Consider the following 26,359-nt stretch of genomic DNA (forward strand, 5'->3'; position numbering starts at 1 on the left):
GATGCCATATTTCTTTCCCTAAACTCAATCCTGTGTTGACTGTACATTTATAAGTGTGTGGACTCTACCCATTCTGTATTGCTGTTTTCATAACTCTTTCCAGACCATGTTTTGTGTTGATGAAATTATTTGAATAAAATTGATTTTAAATTGTAGAGGAAGTTGATTCGTTTAACAAAGACATGGTGACCCCCCCCTCTTTTTTTTTTTTTTTTTTTTTTTTTTCTTTCCATTTTCAACAGTGAGTAGGATGGATATCTATGCAGCAACCCCCTACTACAAAATGGCAATCCTGTCGGCTTTTATCCAACTCTCAATTAATACTCACCTAAAGAAGGTTGGAGATTACACCATCCGAAAAGCTGTGAAAATAACATGTCGTGATAATTGCTCGAAAAATCCAAATAATCAAAATTAACTATTTAGACAGGGTTGGGAGGGTCTTGCTAACATCTGTTTATGTTTTTTGTTTGGTTGCCCCCCCCCCCCCACACACACACATCAATGAAATTCTTTTACATATTTATTCACACAAAAAAATCGATTTAAGGATCTTAAATACGACCACCTGTGGAGTGAATGTATTATAATTATTGAGGATTTTATTAAGGAAAATGATAAACATTGGGTACGGTGACAAGAATGACCATAGACTCCCTTTCCCACACATTTTAATGGATCTGTACCTAATTTGTTTTTAGAATTTTTTTTATATTATAAATCTTCTTGCAATTAAAGAAATTTTTCAAAATTAATCAATATAAATTCACTTTTGAGCCTGAATCAAAAAAATGGGCCAATGTGAGTTCGTTGTTGATCATTAATTTTCAATGCATTAAGTTTATTGTTCAGTACTTGTTATTTGTAACTAGCAGGACCCGTTAACTGGCGTTACCCGGTGTTAGTATGCCCCCCCCACCTCTCACATACAAAATTAAAGTACTTTCGTTGTTGTAGTCCAACTAGGAACCTCTTCACATTAGAACAGCTTTCAAGATACACCATCAACCTCCCTATGTTAAGAACGGCTTTCGGAATAAACACCCCCTTTTGTGAGTGGGGAGTAGTTGGTCATTTTATGTATTTTTGATAAATATATTTCACAGCAAATTAGGTTTCTGATTAATTAAAAGTATCTAAATTACACTCTGATATCTTTTCAAATATACATAAAAGCAAACTACAATTGTATTTTGGTTTGTGACCTATGTGGGTTTATAATTAGAAGCAAAGCATTTAATATTAGTTATTTTCCTTGCAAGCCCACAAAAAAGGTGTAAAAAATTAAGCAACCCCCTATAGAAAAGTGCAGATAGCATCTAGTACCGTGTTCAGCAAACGTAAAAGAAAAAAAATTTACTGGCAGTTCCAAGGTGCGAATGTGGAACACTAAGTGGAAAAGGGGACAAATTAAAAGTAAACACCTCTACCGAATCGGCCACAATAAATTGTCACTTTAATTGGTTTTGAATTAAGTTATAATAAGTGTAACACGACTGATCTCTTTCTTTCTCTCTCTCTCTCTCTCTCTCTCTACCTCCCACTCTCTGTATCTCTCTACCTCTAACTGTCCCTCCTCCGAGTGAGTGGAATTAGAAGCAGTTTCACAGAGCTGTGTATTGTTTCGAGTGTCTGTTGATGTTGAATAAATATAATAACATCAGCAATGATTGAATTTAATATCGGAAAAGTCCAGAAATGCAAAGTGATTGTAGCTAATTAATAAATAGTAAATGTAGTGCGAAAAGTGTGTATAGAAACGAATGGATAAAAAAATGGTGGCATGTTTATAAGTGTTGAACCGTTTGTTTAATGGTTGAAGAAGCGAATAACAAAAGCTTTGAAATGTTTCTTGCCAATAAATATTTTTCTTTTATTTTCCAGTGGTTCTCGTAGTGGACACATTCACCATCATGATGTCCGTGTAGCTCAGCACCAACAAGGCAACATGGCCGGGCATACGCAGGAAGTGTGTGGCCTGAAATGGTCGCCCGATGGTTCCTACTTGGCCAGTGGCGGGAATGATAATCTGCTGAACATCTGGGCATGTGATCCCGGAAGTCAAATCCCCCAGACACAACCTATCTATACACTCACGCACCATCAAGCAGCAGTTAAAGTAAGTCAAGCCAACATTTTTATTTTTTAACAAGTATATTGCCACTGAAGTGTAAATGGTTATTGCGGTATGGGCCAAATTTAGGAGGCGGGGGTTGAAAAAAGAAATGCCTCGCCCTCTCTGAAATTTCCTCTTAAGATTAATGTTCCCCTCTTCACTGAAATTTCTTTCTACGAACAACATACTCTAGGAGTAATGTATTCTAAGAATATAAATGATTATTCTATCTATTATAGAATTATATTTGACCACTTTATATATGATTGATATGCTATAAAGCAAATCAAACTGTTCAAAGGATTTCTTACTGTTTTCTACAGTGCAATGAGATGACTCTGTGTAATGATAAAAGTACTGATAGTTTTTGTAATTGCTCCTTATCTACCGGGCTAGCAGCAAAATCCCACTTTTTTTTTTTTTTTTTTTTTTTTACTGCTTGCCTTTGGAATTCTTTTTCTGTTTCATGTTTCTCCAGTTGTACATATGAACAAAACATTTTGTTACCCAGTAATGGCAGAAATTCCTTTTGAATTTTTGTAATCACTGATCAAATTTCATTTCCATACATCATCACACTGTGTACACATGCCTGATAGACTTTTCCTTTGGTCGGCAGTAATACAGGGTTCACACAGGCTTGAAAAGGCCTTGAATTTTCAGTTTGGTCTTGAAAAGGCCTTATTTTTATTATTACCTTGAAAATATGGAAAGTGTCTTGAAAAAAAAAAGCTTAAATCGTATTCTTTATAATTCAGTAAACATGTGTCAGAATATTAAAATTGAAATTGATACTGTTAAAATACTTTAAATATTAAAAATAAAATCAAAATACATTCCTCTGAAATTGTAGCATTATTTCCGGTATTGTGGATACAAGAGTTATGCCCCTTTATCGTGAAACTATCTGATGTCATCCATATATTTTATGGATGTAGCCAAAGTGAAATTCAAAATCTAAATAAACAATATTAAAATATTTTCAAATATTATTTAAAAATATTTTTTTATTATATCATTCTTCCGATATCAAATTTTGTTTTTAAAACTTGAATTTTGTCTGGTTCTCCAGACTTGAAAAGTTTTTGAAAATAGACATTGAAACTCTACATGAATGAATCCTGTAATAAAACTCTGCTGGTTAGTGTAACAGACATTGTTACCAGTTGTAGAGATCAGTTTGATCACTAGTTGGGAATGGCGTTGCTGCTCTATGTTGTGTGTTTAATATTTCATAGAAGCTGTTACATTGAAGATCGTCGTTTGTAGTTGAGATAGCGTAATAAGCAGGGCTATGACAACAGCATATTCTTTTTATTCTTTTGACTCTCAAGTATATATCCGGCACAGTTAGACACAGTTAATCAACCGAGAACCATATCGTTCTATATAGAAGCATATATCAACGGATACACAATAGTCAAAACAATGGAAAGAATATGCTGTTGTCTTAGCTCTAGTAATAAGCAATCAACAATAAAGAGCAAATTTAACAAGTACATTTAAAAGAAGCATTAAAAGAAAGCATGCTAAAACAGGTTTACATATTTACATATATACAAAAAATACTTATTTACACGGAGAAGTATTGAACAAGTACAGTGTGTGTTTGTGTACAAACACATTCTGTACTTTTCTACCATAATGGTTTCGCCTGCATTCAAAAAAAAAAAATAATCCATGAAACTGGTTGCAGACCCCCAAACAGTAAGCATGACCATCTTTTGGTGCAACTCTGGCTTCAGGAAGTGTCGTGGAACTTCGTCAGCATCTAACCACTGAGCTGAATGTTGCTGGTTGTTGTAAAGAACCCATTTTTCATCGCAAGTTACAACCCAGTTAGGAAATGGGTTCTTATTACATGAAAGAAGTGAAGATGACACTTCATAATGGCTTTTTTGCTGTTGAATTCGTGAGGCACTCATTTATCTTTTATCAAGTTTTTGTCTTTCTGATCTCACTCAAGTGGTTGTAAATTGTATGCATTACGTCTAATTCAGAAACAAGTTCTTGAACAGTTGTGTGTGGATTGGCTTCAATTAAGACTCTTAATTGATTGTTATCGACATCCAATGGTTGACCAATACGCTTATCTTTAAGGCTCTCGCCTTGAACCATCATTGTGCTTTTGTGTTCAGTAGTAGTTCCTGGGCTAAATGCTTCATTGATATCACAAGCTGTTTCAGCAGCTTTTCGGCCTAGCCTGAATTAAAATAAGAAAATTGTGCGATTTGCTTTTTTTCCATCTTGTATTGAATGTTCTAAAAAGACAATTGTTTTAAAACGGTTGTAATTTAAACGATTGGGTAGAGGGAAAAACACTTTTAAAATGATATGAAGTAAATGTATTATAACGAAAACTTAGTTGAAAAACATCATTTGAAATCAATTTTAAATTCTGCAAAAACTTTCTCGACCTAATAATTTAGTTTTTTTTTTTTTTTTTTTTTTTTTTTTTTTTTTTACTTTAGTTTGAATACACTGTCAACACCTAATTTACTTTAAACTACTACAATATACTAAAAATACAAAAAAATTCTGAATGTATTTGCTTTATGCAGAAATTCTTGTGATTATTTATATTTATTTATTTTCTGTTTATTTAGGCTTTAGCTTGGTGTCCTTGGCAACCCCGCTTGTTGGCCAGTGGTGGCGGTACAGCCGATCGTCACATCCATTTCTGGAATTGTAACAGCGGAACTAATTTACAAAATGTAGATACAAAATCACAAGTAAGTTAATTCATTTTTTTTTTTTTTTTTTTTTTTTTAACCAACGCATTATATACTTGCGTGTCATGGTGAAATTAGAATAAATTCTAAAAAACTATCCAGTGGATGTGGTAGATGTATTTTTAGCAAAAAAAATCATCCATCATTGTTCTCTTTAAAAATGGCAAACCCTTAATTCAGTTTGTCATATTTAATTGGTTGCATAACTCTTTCACATTAAAACACGATAAAACTCGATTCCTGGTGCTACCAGATCAGGCTGTCTATGGGCTTCCTGAGACGAAATGCACCTACATCGATTTTCCGTTTTTGTTTCCTATTCTCTTTTGTAAAACTTATGTTCTACAAAAACAAAAACAACAGCCCCCTTCCCTTTTTTTTTTTTCCTACTTCCCAACCCCGTCAGTGGGGCATTAGAATACATTGACTGCCCCCTTGCAGAGAGTAAAAGTCCCTCAATGGGGCCACCTGTTGGCCGTAGGTGGCATCCCGTAATGTCTACGAAAAGGATCCTGGTGGCTGAGCAACTGATACCTGGGGAAATAAAGGTATCAGTTGCAACACTCCACTTTGGCCTCGTACTGGGCCAGACGGGCGATCGGAGAGGCCCGATCCGATCAATCGGCTGGTCACGTCTAGCTCACCACTTATACGCATACAATCTACACCAAATCTAAATAATACACAACACTTCCCCATCAATACTGATCCCCAAACAAGTGGTGAAAGCGGTGGCTGAGGGTCAATTGTATATAGTGAACAAGGACTAGACATGGATGTTTTTCTCTGATCTTTCCCATATTTTACTTGGATGGGAGAAATTAAGATACACGAGTGCTCGAAGCCTACATTATGTACAAGTATATCATACCTGTAACCCTGTTGTAGCCAGGGCGAATGGGCTTCCCCCCTGTGCGCATCCCAAGTAGGGCTCCAAGGTGGGTGGGGAGCAGGGATGATGAATTAAAAAAAAAAACGAACCCAATATGAGTTATAAAAATCCAAGTAAAAAAAGATTTTTAGACAGTTCGGACAGTGACACGAATGAGGAATCGGATAACTATCCAAACTTTATAGTAATGGAGTCAATTGGAGAAGTGCCTTTAACCAAACTCTCCCCCTTCAAGATAGAAAAAATACTATCAGAAAGGGTCAAACCTAAACTAGTGAAAAAATTAAATGGTAATCTTTTGATAGAAATTCTTACCAAAACACAGGCAGATGAACTTTTAAAATGGAAACATTTTGACAATATAAAAATAAAAACGTACCCTCACAAAACACTAAACATATGCAAAGGAGTTGTGAAAAGCCCTGAACTTTCACTTTGCTCCATCGACGAAATCCGTTCAAATCTAAAAGAACAAAATGTAACGGATGTTAGAAGAATTCAAATTAAAAAAAATGGAGAAATGATAAACACACACTCATATATATTAACCTTTTACCAACAAAATATTCCACAAGAAATAAAAATAGCCTATGAGAAACTAAGAGTCGAACCATACATCCCCAACCCACTGCGTTGCTTTAAATGTCAAAAGTTTGGTCATCATCAGGACCGATGTACACGCCAGCCAGTTTGTGGAAGGTGTGGAGAAAACGACAATCATATCAACTGTCAAAAAACTTATAAATGTGCCAACTGTACAGAAAATCACAGTGCCTACTCCAAAGACTGTGAAATCTGGAAAAAAGAAAAAGAAATTGTTAAAATTAAACACTCATTAAACATCACCTACCCAGAAGCAAGGAAAAAGGCAGTAACAGCTAAATATTCCGAAATAACCAAAAAGAATATTCCCAACACAAATAAACACAATGACAATTATTGCACAACAAACCTCGATATTAAAATCCAAGACCTCACCAACCAAATCAAAATATTGATAAATACAATTGAAGAAATGAAAAAAAACTCACTGGAACCAAAAATCCAAACGCCACACCCAGTAGACCAGAAACAAATCCAAAAAAACAAACCAGAACCAAACTTAACTAAACAAAAACTACAAATAAACCCACAAATTCCCCTCTCCAATAGCTTTAAGATATTGGAGATCGAGAACTCTGAAGAGCAGAATACCAACAATAAGGAGAGTCTATTAATCCCCCACAAGAGTTCTAATATAAAAACAGATAACAACAAGCAAAAAAATAAAGATTCTCTAAAAACATCCGAACAGACAAGAACAATAAATGGGAAAAATTCCTCAAAGAAAACCAGCCCCACAAAAACCAAACCACGATCTCGCTCAACATCTAAAAGCAGAGATAAATCAAGCATAAAAGCTAACAAACCAATTGAACACAAAGAACCAGAAGCCATGGAAACAGTCCAATGATTCAAATACAAGAACTACAGACCAAAATAGATTTAAAACCTCCTTGGAAACAATGGAAATAGAAGACAAAACTTCTAAACCCCCATAAAAAAGAAAACACCCCTATTCCCAAGACAAAAGGGAAATCAAATATATAAAATCTAAACTATGGCCAACAAAATAATCCAATGGAATTGCAGAGGTATAAAAGCCAACCGGAATGAATTACTTCTGCTGATATCCGATCTATGTCCCACAATAATATGCCTACAAGAAACCTTTTTAAAACCATCTGAAAATATCAATCTTCAAAGTTTTACTGAATACAACTATACAACAAATAACCCAAATAGAGCTTCAGGAGGAACATCCATTCTCATTAACAAAAACACGGCACAAAGCCAAATAAATCTACAAACTAACTTACAGGCAATTGCTGTCACAGCCACCCTACATAGAACGGTCACAATTTGCTCCATTTATCTGCCTCCAAACGACCCCATAGATGAAACCGAAATAGAAAAACTCATCAACCAACTCCCTCGCCCCTTCTTATTATTAGGCGATTTTAATAGTCATAATGTTAGTTGGGGATGCTCAAACACAGATAGAAAAGGAATCACTATAGAAAATATTATCAACAACAACAATCTATGCATATACAACAACAAAAAACCATCCTTTATTCACTCCGCTACAAATTCGTCCTCAGCAATTGACCTCTCTAGAAGTGATCCTAGTATCTTTATAGATTACAATTGGACAGTGCATATAGATACCTGTGGAAGTGACCACTTCCCAATAACTTTAGAACATTTTGGTCCTGAAATAATTTCAAAAATTCCTTGCTGGAACCTTAAAAAAGCTAACTGGAACAAATTCAAATTACTATGCAAACACAAACTCGTACCTGAAAAATGTGAGAAAGACCCAATCACTCACTTTACAGATACCATTATCTCAATAGCAGAAGAATGTATTCCTAAAACAAAATCATCAACCAAGTATAATCGTCCCTGGTTTAATAATGACTGTAAAAAGGCTATCAGGCTACGATGTGCTGCATTAAGAAAATTCAACAATTAACCAACTACTCAGAATTTAAACAACTTTAAAATATGCAGGGCTAAAGCACGCCGAACAATAAACGAAGCCAAAAGGGAATCATGGAAGAATTTTGTGTCTAAAATCAATAACACCACCAAAGACAAAACTGTATGGAATATGATTCAGAAAATATCAGGAAAAAACACCAGTTCCCCTCTCAACCACCTCTGTGTAAACAATAGTAAAATAACTAAAAAAGAGGACATGGCAAACCTGCTTGCAGATACTATTGCAAATAATTCATCTTCTAAAAATTACGATAAAAAATTCCAGATCTTTAAACAGGAATCAGAAAAAAACAAACTGAACTTTAAAAGTAATAATGAGGAAGAATACAACAAACCTTTTACCATCCATGAACTAAAGGATTCATTAAAAAAAGCCAACAACACGGCTGAGGGACCTGATAAAATAACGTATGAATTTCTAAAACAACTACCAGATGAACCATTAAAGTATTTACTTTCTATTTATAATGACATCTGGCTCAATGGCAATCTTCCAGCCATATGGAAACAAGCCACAGTCATTCCTATACCAAAACCAGGAAAGGATGCATCTGACCCCTCCAATTATCGCCCCATAGCTCTAACAAGCTGTGTGTGTAAGATCATGGAGAGAATGGTCAACACCAGGTTAATTTGGTTTCTGGAAACAAATAAAATAATAACTAATTTTCAGTGTGGCTTCCGAAAACATTGTAGCACAACAGACCATTTAATTCGTTTAGAAACTTTCATCAGAAATTCATTTATACAAAAAAAGCATATGACTGCTATTTTATTTGATCTTGAAAAGGCGTACGATACCACATGGAGGTATGGCATCATGAAAGATCTCAAAGAAGCTGGAGTGAAAGGAAGACTACCCATCTTCATCAACAACTTCATATGGCACTAGATCTCATCACTGACCTTACCCACAACAAATTTATAAGCAATATAAAAATTCCACATTCTGACTACAAACAACAAATAAATAATCTCATTATGAAGAAATGGCAAGAAAGATGGAATAACTGTCCAAATAATAAACTTTTCAAGATCAAACCCACAATAGAAGAACGATTACCAGATGCCAGAAGATCACGTAGAGAGGAAGTGATTTTGTCCCGTATTCGCATAGGACATACGCACATAACCCACTCCTTCCTGCTAAAAAAAGAAGACCCTCCAGAATGTTTTGCATGCCAAGAACCTTTTACAGTAAAACACTTTCTTTTGGATTGTGGCGATCTTGCGCATATCCGGCAAAATTATTACCATGTCAACAATATGAAAGAACTATTTAAAAAAATAAACTCCAACAAAATAACATTTCTGAAAAAAGTAAATCTATATAAAAGAATATAACTTTAATTCAATCCAACTTTACACCCCACCCCCAAAAAAGGAAGGAAACACATCACCTAATGATACAAAAAGTCTGATTTGACTCATTGATTAAATTAAAATATCTATTACCAAAAAAAAACAAAAAAAAACTGAATTCGGCATTAAATAACCAAAAAAAAAAAGGTTGATATGCCGTAAAACCAAACCAAACTAAAACTCGATTCAGTAAATTATATTTTTATATATAACTAGCGAGGGGTACCCGGCGTTGCCCGGGTGTTTTTCGGGGTATGTGAAAAAACCCCCAAAAATGTGAAAAAAAACCCCAAAAAAACGAAGCCTTCACGACACGCAGTTGGAAAATAGTAAAGTGTTAAAAAAAATAAACAGGTGCGAAAAAAACACAAAAACTAACCTAAGGCAAACAAACGTTGTTAAATGTAAAAATCGAAAAAAAAAAAAAAGAAAAACGAACGTTAAAACTGCTTTAAAAAATCTGAAAAATAAAAACCAAAAAAAAAAACATGTGAAAAATGGCTTAAATAAGCCTGTTTAGATATTAAAATTTCAAAAATCGGTGGGTACCCGGGTGTTTTTGGGTGTGTGGTTGGTCGGGGGTGTTAATGAAAACCTAAGAATAAGCGAAGTAAAAAAACAAAAACGAACGTTACGTGAAAATTGGCTTAAATAACACTGGTTCAATATTTAAATTTAAAAAATCGAAAAAAAAAAAAAAAAAAAAAAAAAGACATCTCACACCACGATTCGAACCCAAAATGTTTAGATAATAAACTAACACTCTAACCAACTGAGCTAACATGACGTACATGAAATTTAGTCAGTTCAACTATTTAAAGTAACTCGGGTCATGATGTCATCTGACGCATGCGTAGAACCGGTCATAATCATGATAGGACGGTTTTAGAAAATTTTTTTAAATATACTAATCTATATATATAAAAGCGAAAATGTATGTCCAAGAAAGTTTTTTTTTTTTTTTTTTTTTTTCAGAGAAGCGCTCGGTCGGCTCACAACTTAAAACTTTTTATATTACATAGAAATCATATCTCGAGTTAACAACGGAGCTCGTCTATTTAATTTGCTCGACTTCGGGAAGATAAATATTCAACAGTTTTCGCTCGCCGCACATGGATTAGGCTTTTTCCTATAATAAAAGCAACACTAATTCTGGTGGTATTTTTCCGGTCGCCATCGCAATCGGTTTGATCAATGTGGAAATATTTTCCTTATGAGACAATTGCTATTCAAATTGGACAAGGGGAGCTGCCCCCCCCCCCCAACATCTTGAGAAAATAAAAGCCCCACAGTCGAAGTTGACCTCATTAAGACATTAAAACGTGCACTTGCAAATTCTAAATCTCGCATGTTTTTTTGTTTTTTGTTTTTCCTCCTTCTTCACACTTTAATTTCCAACTTTGCCTCAAGGGTTCGAGTTCGAGCCTCATACTCACTTACCAAAACTTTTTATTTTATTTTAAACCCCCTCAACCGGAGTTTTTACCTCCAAACACCCGGGCAACACCTTTTTTTTTTTTTTTTTTTTTTTTTTTTTTTTAGGTTAAAGTGCATCAGTGGCCAACAAAAAAAACAAAACAAAATTGAGTGCGTTTACATCCATTTTCAGAGAAATCTGTCATATATATATATATATATATATATATATATATATATTATATAAGTGACCTGTGTGTGGGGAACAATCTCTACCAATCTGCTCTGTAAATTTTTGGTCTAGACTTGAAACTTGATATGTAGGGGATTCACACTTGTGGAACAAATTTTATTTAGTTGTTAGTTAGTAAAAATAACTGCTAAGAGGTCTAAATTTAAAAATTAGAACTTCGGAAATGTAAGTCGACAGTGCTCGTCTACACATGCACAAATATACATGCGTTAAACTGTTAATTTTTAAAGTTTTGACATTCATCTGTCCTTAGATCATATGGTAGGGAATACTGCTGGAGAGCTAAATGCTTTAGTTTCAATTCTAGCTGATGGTACCCGAGTCATATTTTTTTTTTTTTTCTAACTTTTGAAATCGCTATTATATATTGGGTACAATATAATAATCAATAGAGAATTGGCTCTATAAAAATAAATACAAAATCTGCATCAATTAAAATATATTTAAGCATATTTTACAACCAGGCAACACTAGGTAGTGATTAAAATTTGGGTTGTCTCTTCCAAAAATGAAAAAAAAATACTTCTGGTTAGTTAAAGTATACGAGTGCCCAACAAATTGACCAAATCTATTCCATTGTTATTTCCCCCCCCCCTCCCCAGTCTTTTCTAGAAACAGGTACTTGCAGAATGGATCATGTGAAAGTTTCAAACATCTACAGTGAAGGTGGGGCTAACTCACTGGATTCAAACTTGATACTCTCGGGTTGTCAGTCCATATCGTTCTTCGATTCATAAGTCACCCCTCAGTATTTTAAGTGTTCTCGCATCATTCAAGAAGTAGGCTTTAAAAAAAAATAAATTTTATTTTATTTTTTTTTTTCTTTGTAGTAAGAAAATGCCATAGTTTGCCTGAAGTATTGCATTTCATGTATAAATAGGTTGGAGTTTTAGAAGGCTGTACATTTTGGGGCACTAGGTGAAGTAAAAGGATGTTTTGTTAAGACAGACAATATATTGTGTAATAATTTTATTTTCTATCTATTTTTTATTTTATTTTTTTTATTTTTTTCATTAATGATTTTTTTGTGTTAATATTTTTCTAATATTTTGAAGTTAATTACCTCCTTTTTCAAATTCTGTATCTGTGTGCCGTGTGTTGACCCGATGTCAGTAATGTTTGTAGTGATGAATGTTATAGCTTTACAAGAGATTGGAAATATTTGCATTTACTGTTTACACATTTTTGTAAGTTTCTATGCTTACATAAAGAAATAAGCTTTTTAATAAAATTTTTAAATTGAAAATTTTAAATTTAAAAACAAAAAAAACAAAAATTTGTAAACCCCCCCCCCCTCTCTCTCTATTTTAGGTGTGTGCCCTCCTTTGGTCCACTGAATACAAAGAATTAATTTCCAGTCATGGTTTTGCCCAGAATCAGTTAATCATTTGGAAATATCCCAGTTTGAGCAAAGTAGCAGAACTCACAGGTAAGTTGTCTTTGAGAGGCTTCAACTTTTTTTTTTTTTCTTCTTCTGGCTCAGTTTCAAACAAGTCAAGTAGGTGCTGCTTTATACTAGTCAGATACATCCTCAGTGATCAGTCCGACAGTGGTTTTGCTTCTGTCTGCTGAAGATTCTATACAGCCTTCGCTCGTTACTTTCTATCTATAAGGAGGGAGTGGTAGTTTATTCAAGCACCCTCTACTGTATGCAGAGAGGGCTGCTTGAGCCGTTTTTGAAGGCCACTTCTAGTGTGCTGGCTTTTCAAAATCTCACCTCCTTGATATTCCCAGCTCATACTGTCTGAAGAGGCTAGCTTTTTGACCTAAAATGCACTGAACATTAATGTTATTATTTCTTTTTTTTAATTGCCTTTACAAAACTTAATCATATTCGACAAAAACACTTTTCCTATATAAAAAAGCAGTACTAGTGCGTCTTTTAAACAAGACATAACTCCACGTTCACTCGGCTTTCAACAGCCGGATTATGGCGAGTGTCGGCAATAAAAGAAAATAGCACCTCTCCAGCCATAGCTATTAGTAAAATGCTCTCTCTTTTTGCTAGGGTTGCACATGTATTGTTTTTGCCAGTAGTTTCCGCTGTTGACAAAAGTCAATTACGTCTGGTGTCTGTTGCGGTTGTTGGCTCCAGACGGTCGAGTTCATGTTTTGCACTTCTCTTCCTGACTGACTGGTCCTGGATATGACCTTAAACTATATCCAGTGGTGAGGCCCCAGCTTGTGGGCTTTGGGGAGTGTGGAGCCACCCTTTAATTACCATTGCTCCCAGGTCCACTCTGACCAAGAGTAGTAGTACCTGTTAGGGTCCCAACTATGGGTTGAATAGAAACCGACTTGAAAACAACAAATATATTCTATTAAAAAGCTTTTCTTCAAAATCTTTGGATTCGGCATTAAATAACCCGAAAAGGGTTAATATGCCGGAAAACAAAAACAACCAATAAATCCTGACTGACTTGCATGTAAGAAATGGTCTTTTTTTTTTTTTTTTTTCTTTCCCTCTTCCAATATTTATCCAATTTCTTGTCTGCTGCTTGGGAGTAGCACTCGTGTTCATAAATGCTGAGTTGAAACTAAGCACGTGGCATTGTGATTGTTACGTCAGATGCTAGTTAAGCCTGACCTGTTGATGTCATGTTCCAGGAAAAGCTGAGTGAACGCCGAGTTACATCTAATTCAAAGTATGCACTAGTACCAAAAAAAGCAAACCAAATGAATAAATATTTAAAGATCTAAAGAACTTGAAGCATAAAAGCTTTTTCCGAAAGTACTGGATTTGGCATTAAATAACCCAAAAAGGGTTGATATGCCTTTTAAAACAAAATAACCAAGCCAAAACCTCACTTTGGGCCTAACTTTCTGGAAAAGGGTAAATAAATCTATGGTTCCCCCCCCCCCTCGCCAAACATTCACGATAAACACTATTCTGGCTGAAAACACTATCAATAATTTCCCACACCCTTTATCTGTTCCTAAACCTAAACGTAAATTCCATGAACAAAGCTTCTTTCTTAGAATTGCACACCTGTGGAACTCTTGTTTTCCTGCTTTCCAGCTGACTACAATATGGCCGTCTTCAAGTTCAATGTAAACAAGTTCTTGATGAGCTGTTCCCCTTAAGTAATCCAATTTACCAAATTTACACTTCTAACGATTACTATGATATTGTCCCATTGACTACTGTACACTCTCTAATCCTTATCCTCGAGTGGCCTCTGGGTCTTAATAAGTGGTGATTCCCTTAAAAAAAAAAAAAATGCTCCAACATGATTGGGTTGTTGAATTTCCTTTCTTGCTGGTTGCGATATGTCTGATAAGGATATTCTTTGTGGTTGGATCTGTGTTAAAAAAATGTGAGCATTGTCTAAGATTGAAAAGCAGTATTAGTTTAGGTGTTGCAGTTTGTCTGGAATTTTTGCTTGAATAATATGAAAATAGAACATTGTCCGTGAAGTTTAATGTTCTTTAATTTGTTTTTATGGATTACTATGCTCATCTTAGATGTTTTTCGCGTAATGTTTCGGCCAATGTAACCATCAATCTTCAGGTGCATCATGACGTAACGGCTGTAAGTGTAATTATTCCTAAGTAACAGCTTTCTGGGGGTTGTTTTTGATTGTCAGTGTTGGCTGACAGAATGAGAACAAGCTGTACGCATCCCTCCCTCCTCATTGATTAAATGAAGGATTCTATTAGAAATTATGTATCGATTCCAGAGTTCAACAAGATGTGCCTAAAGAAGAGCTGAGGTTACATCGAATAACGTTAGAGATCAGAACAGTAGTCAAATAATTATCAATCCTCATCTCAAAACTTCTGGAACTTTATAAAGGGTGTCTAAACTCTAACTTTAACTGTTATCCGTATTGTTTAGACAACAATGGCCATCAATTTGGACATTTTCAAATATGATTCTTCAATTATATTTATCTTCTGTATTTGAAGCCATTTTATTTCACTATGTTCATAAAGGTTTTAATGCCATTTGAAGTGAGATTACATTAAAAACATTTATATATAAATATTATTAGTGATGGGATGATTCCAATATTTTTCCTGATTCCGTACTAAATTACTGATTCCAATTCTTTTTAAATCTCTAAATATTTAACTATACAGTCGTTATTTTCCCCTGATTTCTGTAAAAAAATAAATAAATAAATATGCAGAGATTTTCCTAAACATAAATTTACACTTGTGGAGGATGATCTATCAATTTTAGCTTTAGTGGTGATTTGAATTCAATAAATATTTATTTTATTATTACCAGCAATGGAAAATTTTGCTTTAAATAAAAATCAAATAAAAAAAGACAATTGTTTTGATATTGGAAAATAGACACCAATTTTTTCGATACCAATTCCGATACCCCCAAATTTGAGTTTTCAGATTCCCAATTAATCGGCCCGTCACTAAAATATATAATTTATTTTATTTTTTTTATTTATATATTTTATTTATTTATTCATTTTTTAAAATTTTTTTTTAATTTTTTGCAACAAAGAAAGATTTTGTACTTGTATGATTCACCCCCCTTTTTTTTTTTTTTTTTTTTTTTTTTTTTTCTCCCCTATAGGTCATACCGCCAGGGTGCTTCACTTGGCCATGTCCCCTGACGGTTCCACTGTTGTATCGGCTGGCGCTGACGAGACCTTACGACTTTGGAAATGTTTTTCAGTTCCTGAACAAAAGAAAGCTGCACAGAAGAGTAGCGCAAAAGGTCGTGGGCTGGGACACTTGCCATCCATCCGATGAGATTCGTGTTGCCTTGTTTCTGCATGATTTTAAAAATAAAAATGGGAAGGGGGGGGGGTCTTTCTGCAAATTTCTTGTATAGTTTTGCTGTAAATTTTTATTTCTCTTCATTTTGCTCCATCTTGATTTCCTCTTAAGGTTTGCATGTGATGTGGTTGTGATCAGTGGTCGTTTGATTTGGAAGTGAAAAATAATCCTATTTGCTCTTTTGAAAAAAAATTTTTAAATAAACAAAGCTTTTTTATTTTTTGTATAAATTTTATGTTCTCGCTTTTTAATATTGAATAAGTTGGGAGCTTATATAAAAAATTTAACTCTATGTATATAAATATTATAAATATTGTTTTATGAGTTTTTACTTTTTTTTTTTTTTCCTCCTACCCTGCTCACCCCTCCTTTTTGCGCACCCCCCCCCCCATATTTGAGTATACTTTCTGTGAGGATACAATTATAGCAAGGACAATTTGTTTAGACGATTTTTATGGATGAATTCTTTACCCTTCCTGTAAAAAAAAAAAAAAAAAAAAAAAAAAATTGTATATTAATAACATTTTTCTAATTTTTATGTTTTGATGGCTGGCATTCATCATACAAAAGGTGAAGAATCTGAATTAGGGAATCTTTTTGCTAAAAAACTTTTTCAATTTAAAAGGAAAAGATTAAATCTTTGTAATGTTATTTGCAATATCCATGTCTTCTCAGCTATAAATAATTGAGCAGAAGTATTTTTGAATTTATTGGTTTTGTCATAAATTATCAGCAAACTTTATAAATTATAATTTTATTTGTCGGTTGTCTAGAATTCCCCCCCCCCCTAAAAAAAAATACAAAAAATCTTTATGTACCTGTGATGAAACGTGAAGATCATATTCCAAAAAGCACGTAAATTAAGTAAATATTTAGTAGATAAAGAAAATCATTTTAATGATTTTAAGTGATTAATAGGAAATCGTAGGCATTACAAGACTCCTCACAAGTTTGAAATTATTGAGTTTACAAAATAGCAATACGAGACGATCTCTCTCCTAACTTATAGAATTTATTTTCTTAGTTAAAAATAAAACTACTTGGTCAATTTATGATTTTTGGAATATGAAATTTTTGTTCTGTCACAAGGATGTACATATCTATATCATGACTTTTGGGGGGAGTGGGGCGGAATTTTTGGAGAAGAAACTTTCATTTTCTCTCCATAAATATGCCATGAAAATATCATTTCTAAAACCTGCTATAACTGGTGTTTAGACAGCTGATTATGCCAACATGGTTGCTTTTTAAATTCAAATTCTTTTTCTGTATTATGATACAGTTATATTATAATTCCATTACTGTTGCTCACCATTTCTGTTGTGCAGACCCCTCTCTACTCCCTAAAAGAAAAATCAACTTTTGTCTAGAATTCATTTAAAAAAAAAAAAAAAAAAAAAAAAAATCTGCATGATGTACTTGTGATGAAACGAAAATATCATTCTAAAAATCATGTAAATTTAAGTTTCTTTTATTTAAAAGAAAAGAAAAAAAGCCTATGGACAAGAGAGAAAAAGAGACTATACATTAAAGAGAAGTGCGAGAGAGAGAGATACAGTTAGTGACTATTTTCTCATATCTCCCTCTCTAAGTCCATGTCTAAATAATGATTTAATAGCCTGAAGACGAGATCGTTTTGGAGCTTCGATCACAGTGAATGGTTTTTACAAGTCCATATATCAATGGAAATTGTGCAAAATTGTATAAGTTATATATAAACAAAGTTTCTTAGAAAAAAAATTTTTTTTTTTTTTTACATGGGGTATAGGGGATTGAAAAGAAAATACAGCAAATGTGAAATAAATTATTTTATTTTGTTTCCAAAAAAAGCCAATAGAAAATATCTAGTTTATTTAATTTTATTTGCTTGTTTACGTTTGCGTGGAAACTAACCATTCTCGCCTGCTCAGATAAAATGGAAGAGAGGAAACGAAGGAGAAAGAGTGAAAACCAGAAAAGGAGAGGCTATAAACGAAAGGTAGAGGAAAGAAAAGAAACCCCATAGATGGGAGAGAGAGGGGGGGGGAGAAAGAGACTATAAATTAGAGAGAAGGACGAAAGAGATAAACTTATGGGGGAAGGTCGCAACAGAGGTATCTCTCTGAAAACATATGGACTGTATGAGACACATAAACGATAAATAGTATCACTGAAATGTACCAAGCACTGGACACGAAAAGAACTCAAAAGAAAATAATGACGGTAGTGCTTTGAACTTTAGATATCTACATCATAATACAAAATAAAACAAAAAGGGATATCAAAGAGAAAAGTGAGTTCTTCCAATCCCACTAATATCTCACTCTGTCAAACTTATGAATCTTTCTATTCCAAGTTAGTGTTCGATGAATTGTCTGCTAATTTGCAAAAGATAGTTTCTCTCGGTCAATGGATTTACCATAAAACATTCATTTACAGAGACTTTTTTTTTTTTTTTTTTTTTTTTTTTTTTTTTTTTTTTTTACTTAAATGTTAATTAACTTTTCATTGGCTTGTCTTATGAGGGACAGTGGTTCGCATTGAAACAATAAGTCGTTCTGAGATGGATAAACCCTTCCCAATATCAGCATTGCTGAGACCCGGAATTTCTTGGTTAATATATTTTGTTACATTATAAGATTCTACAGTTCTCGGTAAAATTTGGTGAGAAGAATATGTAACAATGTGTATATCGTGGTTTTTCCATGATGCCAAATTTTTTTTTTTTTTTTTTTTTTTTTTTACTCGGATTCAGTGTCCCCCATGGTCTCAAAAGGAATAAAACTGCCCCAAAATGGCTAAAATGACACTTACGGCCCCACAACTTTTCATCCATCCATTACCTTTTCCTGAACAGTGACAAAATTTTGAAGGCAATTGTTCCAAATATAAATTCGTTAAACTTCAGATTCTACACTACACATTCAAATCAATGACTGACTTTTTCTCCAAAATAGTGGTTTCCAAAATAATATATTTTCTAGATTTATTTCCTTTTCATTACTTTTTATTGTGGCGTTACTATGCGGCAAACCATACTTTCTGTGGCCAAATTGGAGGAACAGCCTATGCCTAACCTGCACTTTCCAGTGTGAGATCACCAAGCTAAGTGCATTGTGACTATAACATATGGTTACTTTACTAAATGCCAACAGATGACAAAGCCAACCTTAGAAGTAATCCTTCGCACATAGGAAGTTTCATCCCTGGTCCTTGTACACCAAGCTATGACCGCGCAATTAGTTTTTGAGTTATTTGAACTTTTTTGCTCTTTTTGGCTCATCATGATGCTTGGTCGTCCTAAGAAATTACGGCGCTTTCGTGGTACTTCCTCAATCACTTCTCATGATTGCAATTCAATCGTCCCAAGCAACACGCTTCCCTCTGTTAGACTCGTCAACATTGGGAACACCTGTTTCTTCAATTCTGCGATGCAGAACTTAAACAATTTGCAACCTTTTAGAGCACATGTCCTGAACAAATGCTGCATTCCATAAACACAACGAATGCAGTACGTTCCAATCCTTCAGCTTCAATTGCCTAAATATTGATTCCCACTGCAATGCGATGCACATGAGTGTCTTGTACAGCTTTTACTTCACATTTTTCCTTCCATTGAACTTGACCATCTCTTCAAGGTTGATGTTGATCAGTCAACTGAGTGTGATTGCAGTTAGCGGTACACTGTCTCATTTGCAGACAACCACTTGTGTATTGAAGTGCCACCTTCACACAAGCTGCAGTCAATTTCTGACCTTCTTCATAACTTTCAGCATGGTGAGCGATTGACAATCCTTGCCCAACTTGCGGTGAACAAAATACTACTAGGAAAACATCTGATCAGTCACACCTCTTCTGGACTCATTTCCCTGAAGCTATTTTATTATGACAGATTTATGGGTAACACAGCTAAGATAAAACCGTACATTGAAATTTCAAAGAGCATCAACGTCTTTGAACAATTTGTCTTCTCTCGAATCCATGAAGGAGAACAAGCAAATAGTGGTCACTACACTGCCATGATTTGCAGAGGGGACACTTGGTTTTTCTTAAATGACTCTGTCATTGAAATTATCTGTGACCCATTACTCATTTTCTCCAATATGGACCCTGCTGTGCCCTACATCAGGTTCTATGTCAAGTCTGAACTGAATCACACTCCAGTTATTCTTCCGTCCTCTGAAAGTACACACACGCTTTGTCTGAAGCACGTATTTTATCGTCGCAACTTTGACATTGAACTTGCATCAACCCTTGTTCACCGCAAAATTAATCGCATGTATGACAATGTTAATGCAGCTGCATCAAAGTCCAATTTTCATATCAATTCTTCAAGCAACATGCAGAACAACCTGCTTTGTGAACTTTCTCGACAGACGATTAATATTGCAAAGGCAGTAGTACAAAAAGACATCAATGAACAGTCTCAAGAAAGAAGAGGAAGACTAATACAAAGTCACTTTCTTCAAGAAAAGCAGCTCAACTTGACAAGCAACGCAAGTCTGCTGCATGTGCTATCGTGTCTGTTGAGCAGAAATCTGCATTGATTTCTTCTTCCCGCAAATGAATGTCTGCTTCGCATGACTACAGAGCAGAAAGCCTCGTCCCTCTTTTCAAACCATCAAAGGAAGAGTGCTGCATGTACCAAGACGACGCCACAGCAGAAAGCCTCAAACCTTTCTGTTCGCTGCGAAGGAATTGCTACTTCATGTGCCAACATGACTTCAGAGCAGAAAGCCTTGTCCCTCTAACCCTAACCCGTCAAAGGAAGAGTGCTGCATGTGTGACTATAGCACTCGATGACAAAGCTGCCTTTCTTGCTGCTCAACATGACAGCATTGTTGATCGAAGCATTTTGAAATCACCGGCATTGAAACTCATTGCGCAGAAATATGAACAAGCAGTTTCTGAAGGCCCAATTTACGCCTGTAATATATGTTGGAAATGTGAATACTGCAAAAATGTTGTGCACCTTCACAAATACCAAAGTAACGCCAACGTACAACATTGCTTCACTTCCACATCTAATTGGATTTGCCTCACTTGTCACAAATCCATGCTGATAAATAAAGTACCTCCTACTGCGCAAGTCAACAACTTGCGACTTTGTCCCAGTTTACACGAATTGGTTCAACTTTGTCCCCTGCAATTAATGCTTGTTTTCACAAATCATTCCTTTCATGTTTATTTTATATATATATATATATATATATATATATATATAATGGGAAATTCTAGACCACAGAAAAAATCTGTGTGCTGTACATACTTGTGATGAAAAAAAAATATGCACCAAAAATCACCTAAATTGATCAAGGAGCTTTATTTTTATAATTTTTAAGCAAATTTTAGTTTTTTAATGCCTTCACTTTTCCATGTTAAGAATGACTTTCTAAAACCTGTTTGGAATTATCTTGTTCCTTCAGACTTTTCAAGGTGATGTTGATGAGGTTGTCATTTCTAGTTTAGTCATAAATTTTTCATTATTTTATAAAAATTGATCAATTTACATAACTTTTGGAAAATTATGGTATGATTTTATTTATTTTTTTCTTTTGGAAGGGGGGAATTCTAGACAAGCACCCAAATTTCTTCACTTGAAGAAGAGAGCTTAAGACTCATATATATATATATATATATATATATATATATATATAACCTTATACAATTTCGCACAATTTCCATTAATGGAAAGAGAGCTCAATTCTGTTCTTCTCCCGATAAAATGGACCAACAAAACAGTTTGTAATAAGACAGAATGCCCCCGCCCTTTCCCAATACACAGCATAATCTATTAAACTAAGGTGGAGTTTCCCGTTTGTTTCCCGTTTTTGATTTTTTTCCTATATATTTTAATCACAATTAATGCTAAAATATTGTTTAGTTTTGGGATTGAGTTATGTTTAAAAGATAACATTAATTTTAATTGTCCTAATTCTCCATAAATTATAATGTGAAAAATTCTCCAATCTTTTTAGTTACGTACAGGGTGTCCAAAAAGTCACTGGAGGGTTTTGAACTTAAATAGATTTATTTTTGATATCTTTCTGTAATTTTCACACAATCTGACTAAAACATTAGAAAATTAAATTTAATTCCTGATGTTTTCCTTCAATTCTTGCAGTAACTTTATGGACACCCCAAACCCTGTAAGAATTGAAGGAAAACATTAGTAACAAAATAAGGGAGTTAAATCGCAATCCAGAGATTCTGCAATCTATCATAAATAATGTTTTGGAAAGGGCACAAATATGTGAAGCTGAATATTGGTTATATTTAAGATATTTTTCCATTAATAAAGATTGTTTGAATTTTGCATCCCCCCTACATCTTAGATTGTATTAAAATTACCCTGTATTTCCATTTCTTTGTTACTTTAATCACTTTTTAATATTTTGTTGGTCTCCACAAAGGACGGATTGGATCTAGTAAATCACTCTCTTTGTTTGCACTTTTCTCAATAACCACACCTTGGATTTTTTTTTTTTTTTTTTTTTTAATTTTACGCAAACATTATCATGGAGAAAGTAAATTTTTCTCTCGGTAAGGGGGATCCCACATGCTCGGGTTGTTTTATTGGTACTTATGCAGAATACAGGCCATGCTATTTTTTTTAGATAGGATTCTCAAGTTCAATTTTTACGGTATCTTTTGTTTATTAAATTGCCCCCCCCCCCGAGATGTTTGTTGATAGTTATCGATTGTTTGATCAATTGATCTCATCTGCTAAAACCCTCCCTTGTTAATTATTGTATTTGGTTAATGAAAATTTAATGAAATCCAGCAAATACAGTCTAACCCGGATATAAGAGACCCGAATATTTATTAATGAAATGTGCTCTGAACTCCTTGAATTTGTGCCTCCTGACAAATGGCAGAATCCCACCCCTTCACTATGGAGGTCCCTAGATGCTGGAAAATCTTCTACTCTAATAGTTTCTTCCTTCAAACTACTAGACTTTGGAATTCCCTCCCCATTTTCCTGACTACTGATATACAGAAATTTAAATGTAACGTGAACAGCCATCTTATTGCTCAACTCCCTACATAGTGTCCCCCTATAGATATGATCCCAAATAAATCTGATGGAAATCAAAATGAAGATATTATTTGAATAAAATGTATTCCTTTTACCTGTGTTCAAATTTTGCAAGCATGTACTGTCTTTCGCAAATTCCTTTTTTTGGGGGGGGGGTGATAGAGAGATTACAGGATTACTAACCCAAAGTGGCGATAATTTTTAAAAAGATTTCAGGAACATAAATCTGCTGGATCTAAATATATTACTACCACAGAAGTATAGAACCCTTATATATCAGCCATGGAATTGTTAAGTCATATGCTTTCTACAATCCAACCATATTTACAAAAAATAAACTGCAGTTTGTTTGATTTTGCATCAAATAATTTCCAATCTTGAAAATGTTAGATTATTGCTTTTTTTCCTGGCAGATTCCTAATTTAATTTTTGAAATAAATAAATAAATAAAAAAAAAGAAAAAAAATTTATTTCGTGATCCCTTTAACTGTATGTACCTGGCATTGCCTGAAAATCTAATAATTAAAAAAAATTTAAGTGTTCAATTTAAACTGAATTTGTCAAAGTGAAGGCATATTAATGGAAAGAGAGCTCAAAGAAAAATCAAAATAAAGTTGATTATGAATTTTAAAATTTTCTTTTAAATATGAATCATAAAAATTCGTTTTAGTTTTGCCTTATTTTTTGAATCCAAAAGCAATGATACTATTATATATTTTTATGGCAAAAATCTACATTATTTATTAAAAATCTATACCGTTATATATTTTTATGTTAATATGTAGTTAAAACAAAGTTATTGAATTAAAATATTTTCCTATTGATGTTTACCTGTTTATTTATTTATTTATTTTTATTGCTTGTCTGAATTCATGTTTTGAAACAGGACATAAATCAAATTTGACATCAAAGCTAAAATTATTTCAAGGTAATGTTTTATGCTTTATTTATAAGAACAAAAAGGTCAGTTGGTAGAACTCAAGACTGAAGATCTCTAGGTTTTAGTTTCTGGTCATGGCATCCACATTTTATTTGAAAAGTATGTATTATTCAAATTACTGTTCTCATCTTGGAAGTTATTCTCTTAACTTTTTGACTGATGTAACCTCCAAATTTTTTCAGGTACACCTTGTCGAACTGAAGAACCTGTATGGAACCTTTTATTTGATCTACAAATTAAGCTTACTTTTGTTCTGTCACCCACGACCAGGTAGAAGTCTAAATTCGTAATTGTATTTTTATCACCCACATGGAGGGTGAAGGTTCAATCCCTAATCATTGGGACTTTATTTTTTTTATAGTCCTTGCAAACAATTCTAGTATGACTTAGGAACTGTAAACCTTATCTTGTTTTAGATGTGTTATCTTAAAACTCGTTTTATTTGCCTTTTATGACTAATGTAATATTTTATGGCCTACTTAGGTTTTGGAGACAAAAGTTCACAATGCCACCAACATGAATAAGTCACATATAAACATGGCTTCATCACATTATATGTACTCTAGTCTTCTCTACTATTTCCCCACCCCTACGTCATACACACTGAGGAAGGCTGAAAGAATGTACAAAAATTGTTCTCTTAGATCAGGGATCAGCAACCTCCGGCCTGCAGACCAAATCTAACTATTGAGTGAGTGAATTTTGTTTGGCTTACCATCTTTTTTATTTTTATTTTTGTGTGTGTGTGTGTGTATATATTATAGTAAAATAAGTAATATCGTTTAAATATATATTATATTTAAGTTTTCAAACGTACAAAAAATTTATTTACATTTGTTGTCCATGATGTAGCCAAAGCTGGTTGCCCCCCCCTCTTCCTATAAATAACATAACTTTTTTTGCCATCACACTCCAAAAAAGCTGACTCACGTCTTAGATATAAATATTTATATATTTTTTCACATGTTCGTTGACATAATGTTCAATAAGATGCATCTAAATGCCAAAGATTACGTCAGTGAAAATGTAAAAATAATATCCCAAATGAGAACGGTAGTCAGACTAATCCAAATTATCAATCCTCATCCTAAAATGTAACCAAAAGTTTTTTTAGGAAATTAAACACCTTGTATTTGTTAAAATATTATTTTATAGACGCTACTTAGGTGAATTAAGACATCGCTGCCAAAATTGCTAAGTGACTTAGATTATATATTGTACCCCGACTTCCTGACGAGATCCAACAAGTGATGCAACCCGGCTTGTTTGCTCTGGTCATGAGTGACTGCTGGAACTATGCTGCCTCTTTGGCAAGGGTCCTGGCTAATAAAACGATTCAGTTGTGGAGGTTGCCACTCTCCCCACGTTGCTTTTGATAGAGGGTACAATCCGTTCAGCTCTGGTCTCCAAAGTCAGCGTCACTGGAAAGTAGAGGTCATTTCAAAACAAAGGAAGAGAAGAAAGACAACTTATCTTGTACTACAATAACAAGATAATTATTTAGAGGTAGTTACAAATTCTGACTCCACATATAAATACTCGGGGACTAGTGACTTTTGTTCATAAAATCGGAGTGACTAACCCTAAGTGAGAGGGAACTGTCTCTTCAGTGTGGACTCCGTGAGTTGAGGCAGAGAGAAAGACCCAAGTAAAATGTGTTTTCTCTCAGAGGTCTGGGTCTCCCAGCGGTGGTCTGGCAAAGGTGTCCTCGAGGCTATTGTTGCCTCATATTCAGAACCAGGTAGCTTAGCCCCGCCTTCCTGATCAACAGAACTTTATTTCATGGACCAATCTCAAAAAGAAGTATTTCTCAAGTTTTTGAAGGATTTTTCCCTTTTCTCCTCTCTCATCTTATCACTAAAGTGGAAGAGCCTCACCCCCAGTCCTGCTGTCTTTACTTTTTCTTTTACCATCATTTGTGGAATGCTCTTGCCAAAGGTCACCTATATAAGACACCATAACAAAATCGGCTATCTAAATCTTTCCAAAGGGGCTTCATGGCCAATTACAAATTAACTGACCACTTGACTTGATTTTCCAGTGGCCCCTCAAATAAAACTTAAGTGGCAACTTTTTCACTGCCTGGAAAATATTTTTATGATTTCCACTTAAATCCTTCAACTCCAGCTTTGGAGGGTGGGTGTGGGATCATTTTGATTATCTTTTAATAGCACAGTTTTTTTTTTTTCCATCATATTCAACAATGTGAAATCTCCTGAACTCGTGTCAAAAGGACCACCCAGAAAACCGACCGCTTCTCGATCCAACAGCAAGACTATTCGGTGTTGCCCGGTGCACCATCTGGTTACAATATGTTAAATGAAAGATGAGGAATAA

The 26,359-nt window shown here is 34.2% G+C and overlaps 1 protein-coding gene across 1 annotated transcript in view; it reads left to right on the top strand.

Annotated features, from left to right (window-relative positions):
* Positions 1-16,380, top strand: part of LOC145261161 (cell division cycle protein 20 homolog) — a 45,722-nt gene extending 29,342 nt beyond the window's left edge. The window contains exons 7-10 of the mRNA XM_080119483.1: positions 1,885-2,119; positions 4,723-4,848; positions 12,630-12,747; positions 15,859-16,380. Coding sequence (XP_079975609.1) covers positions 1,885-2,119; positions 4,723-4,848; positions 12,630-12,747; positions 15,859-16,037 — 658 coding nt within the window. The 3' untranslated portion in view covers positions 16,038-16,380. The remainder of the gene's footprint in view (positions 1-1,884; positions 2,120-4,722; positions 4,849-12,629; positions 12,748-15,858) is intronic.
* The last annotated feature ends 9,979 nt before the right edge of the window (positions 16,381-26,359 follow it).

The sequence above is a fragment of the Euprymna scolopes genome, chromosome 37, assembly GCF_053919585.1.
Source record: "Euprymna scolopes isolate OS-2025 chromosome 37, ASM5391958v1, whole genome shotgun sequence".
In the NCBI taxonomy this organism is placed as follows: Eukaryota; Metazoa; Mollusca; class Cephalopoda; order Sepiida; family Sepiolidae; genus Euprymna; species Euprymna scolopes.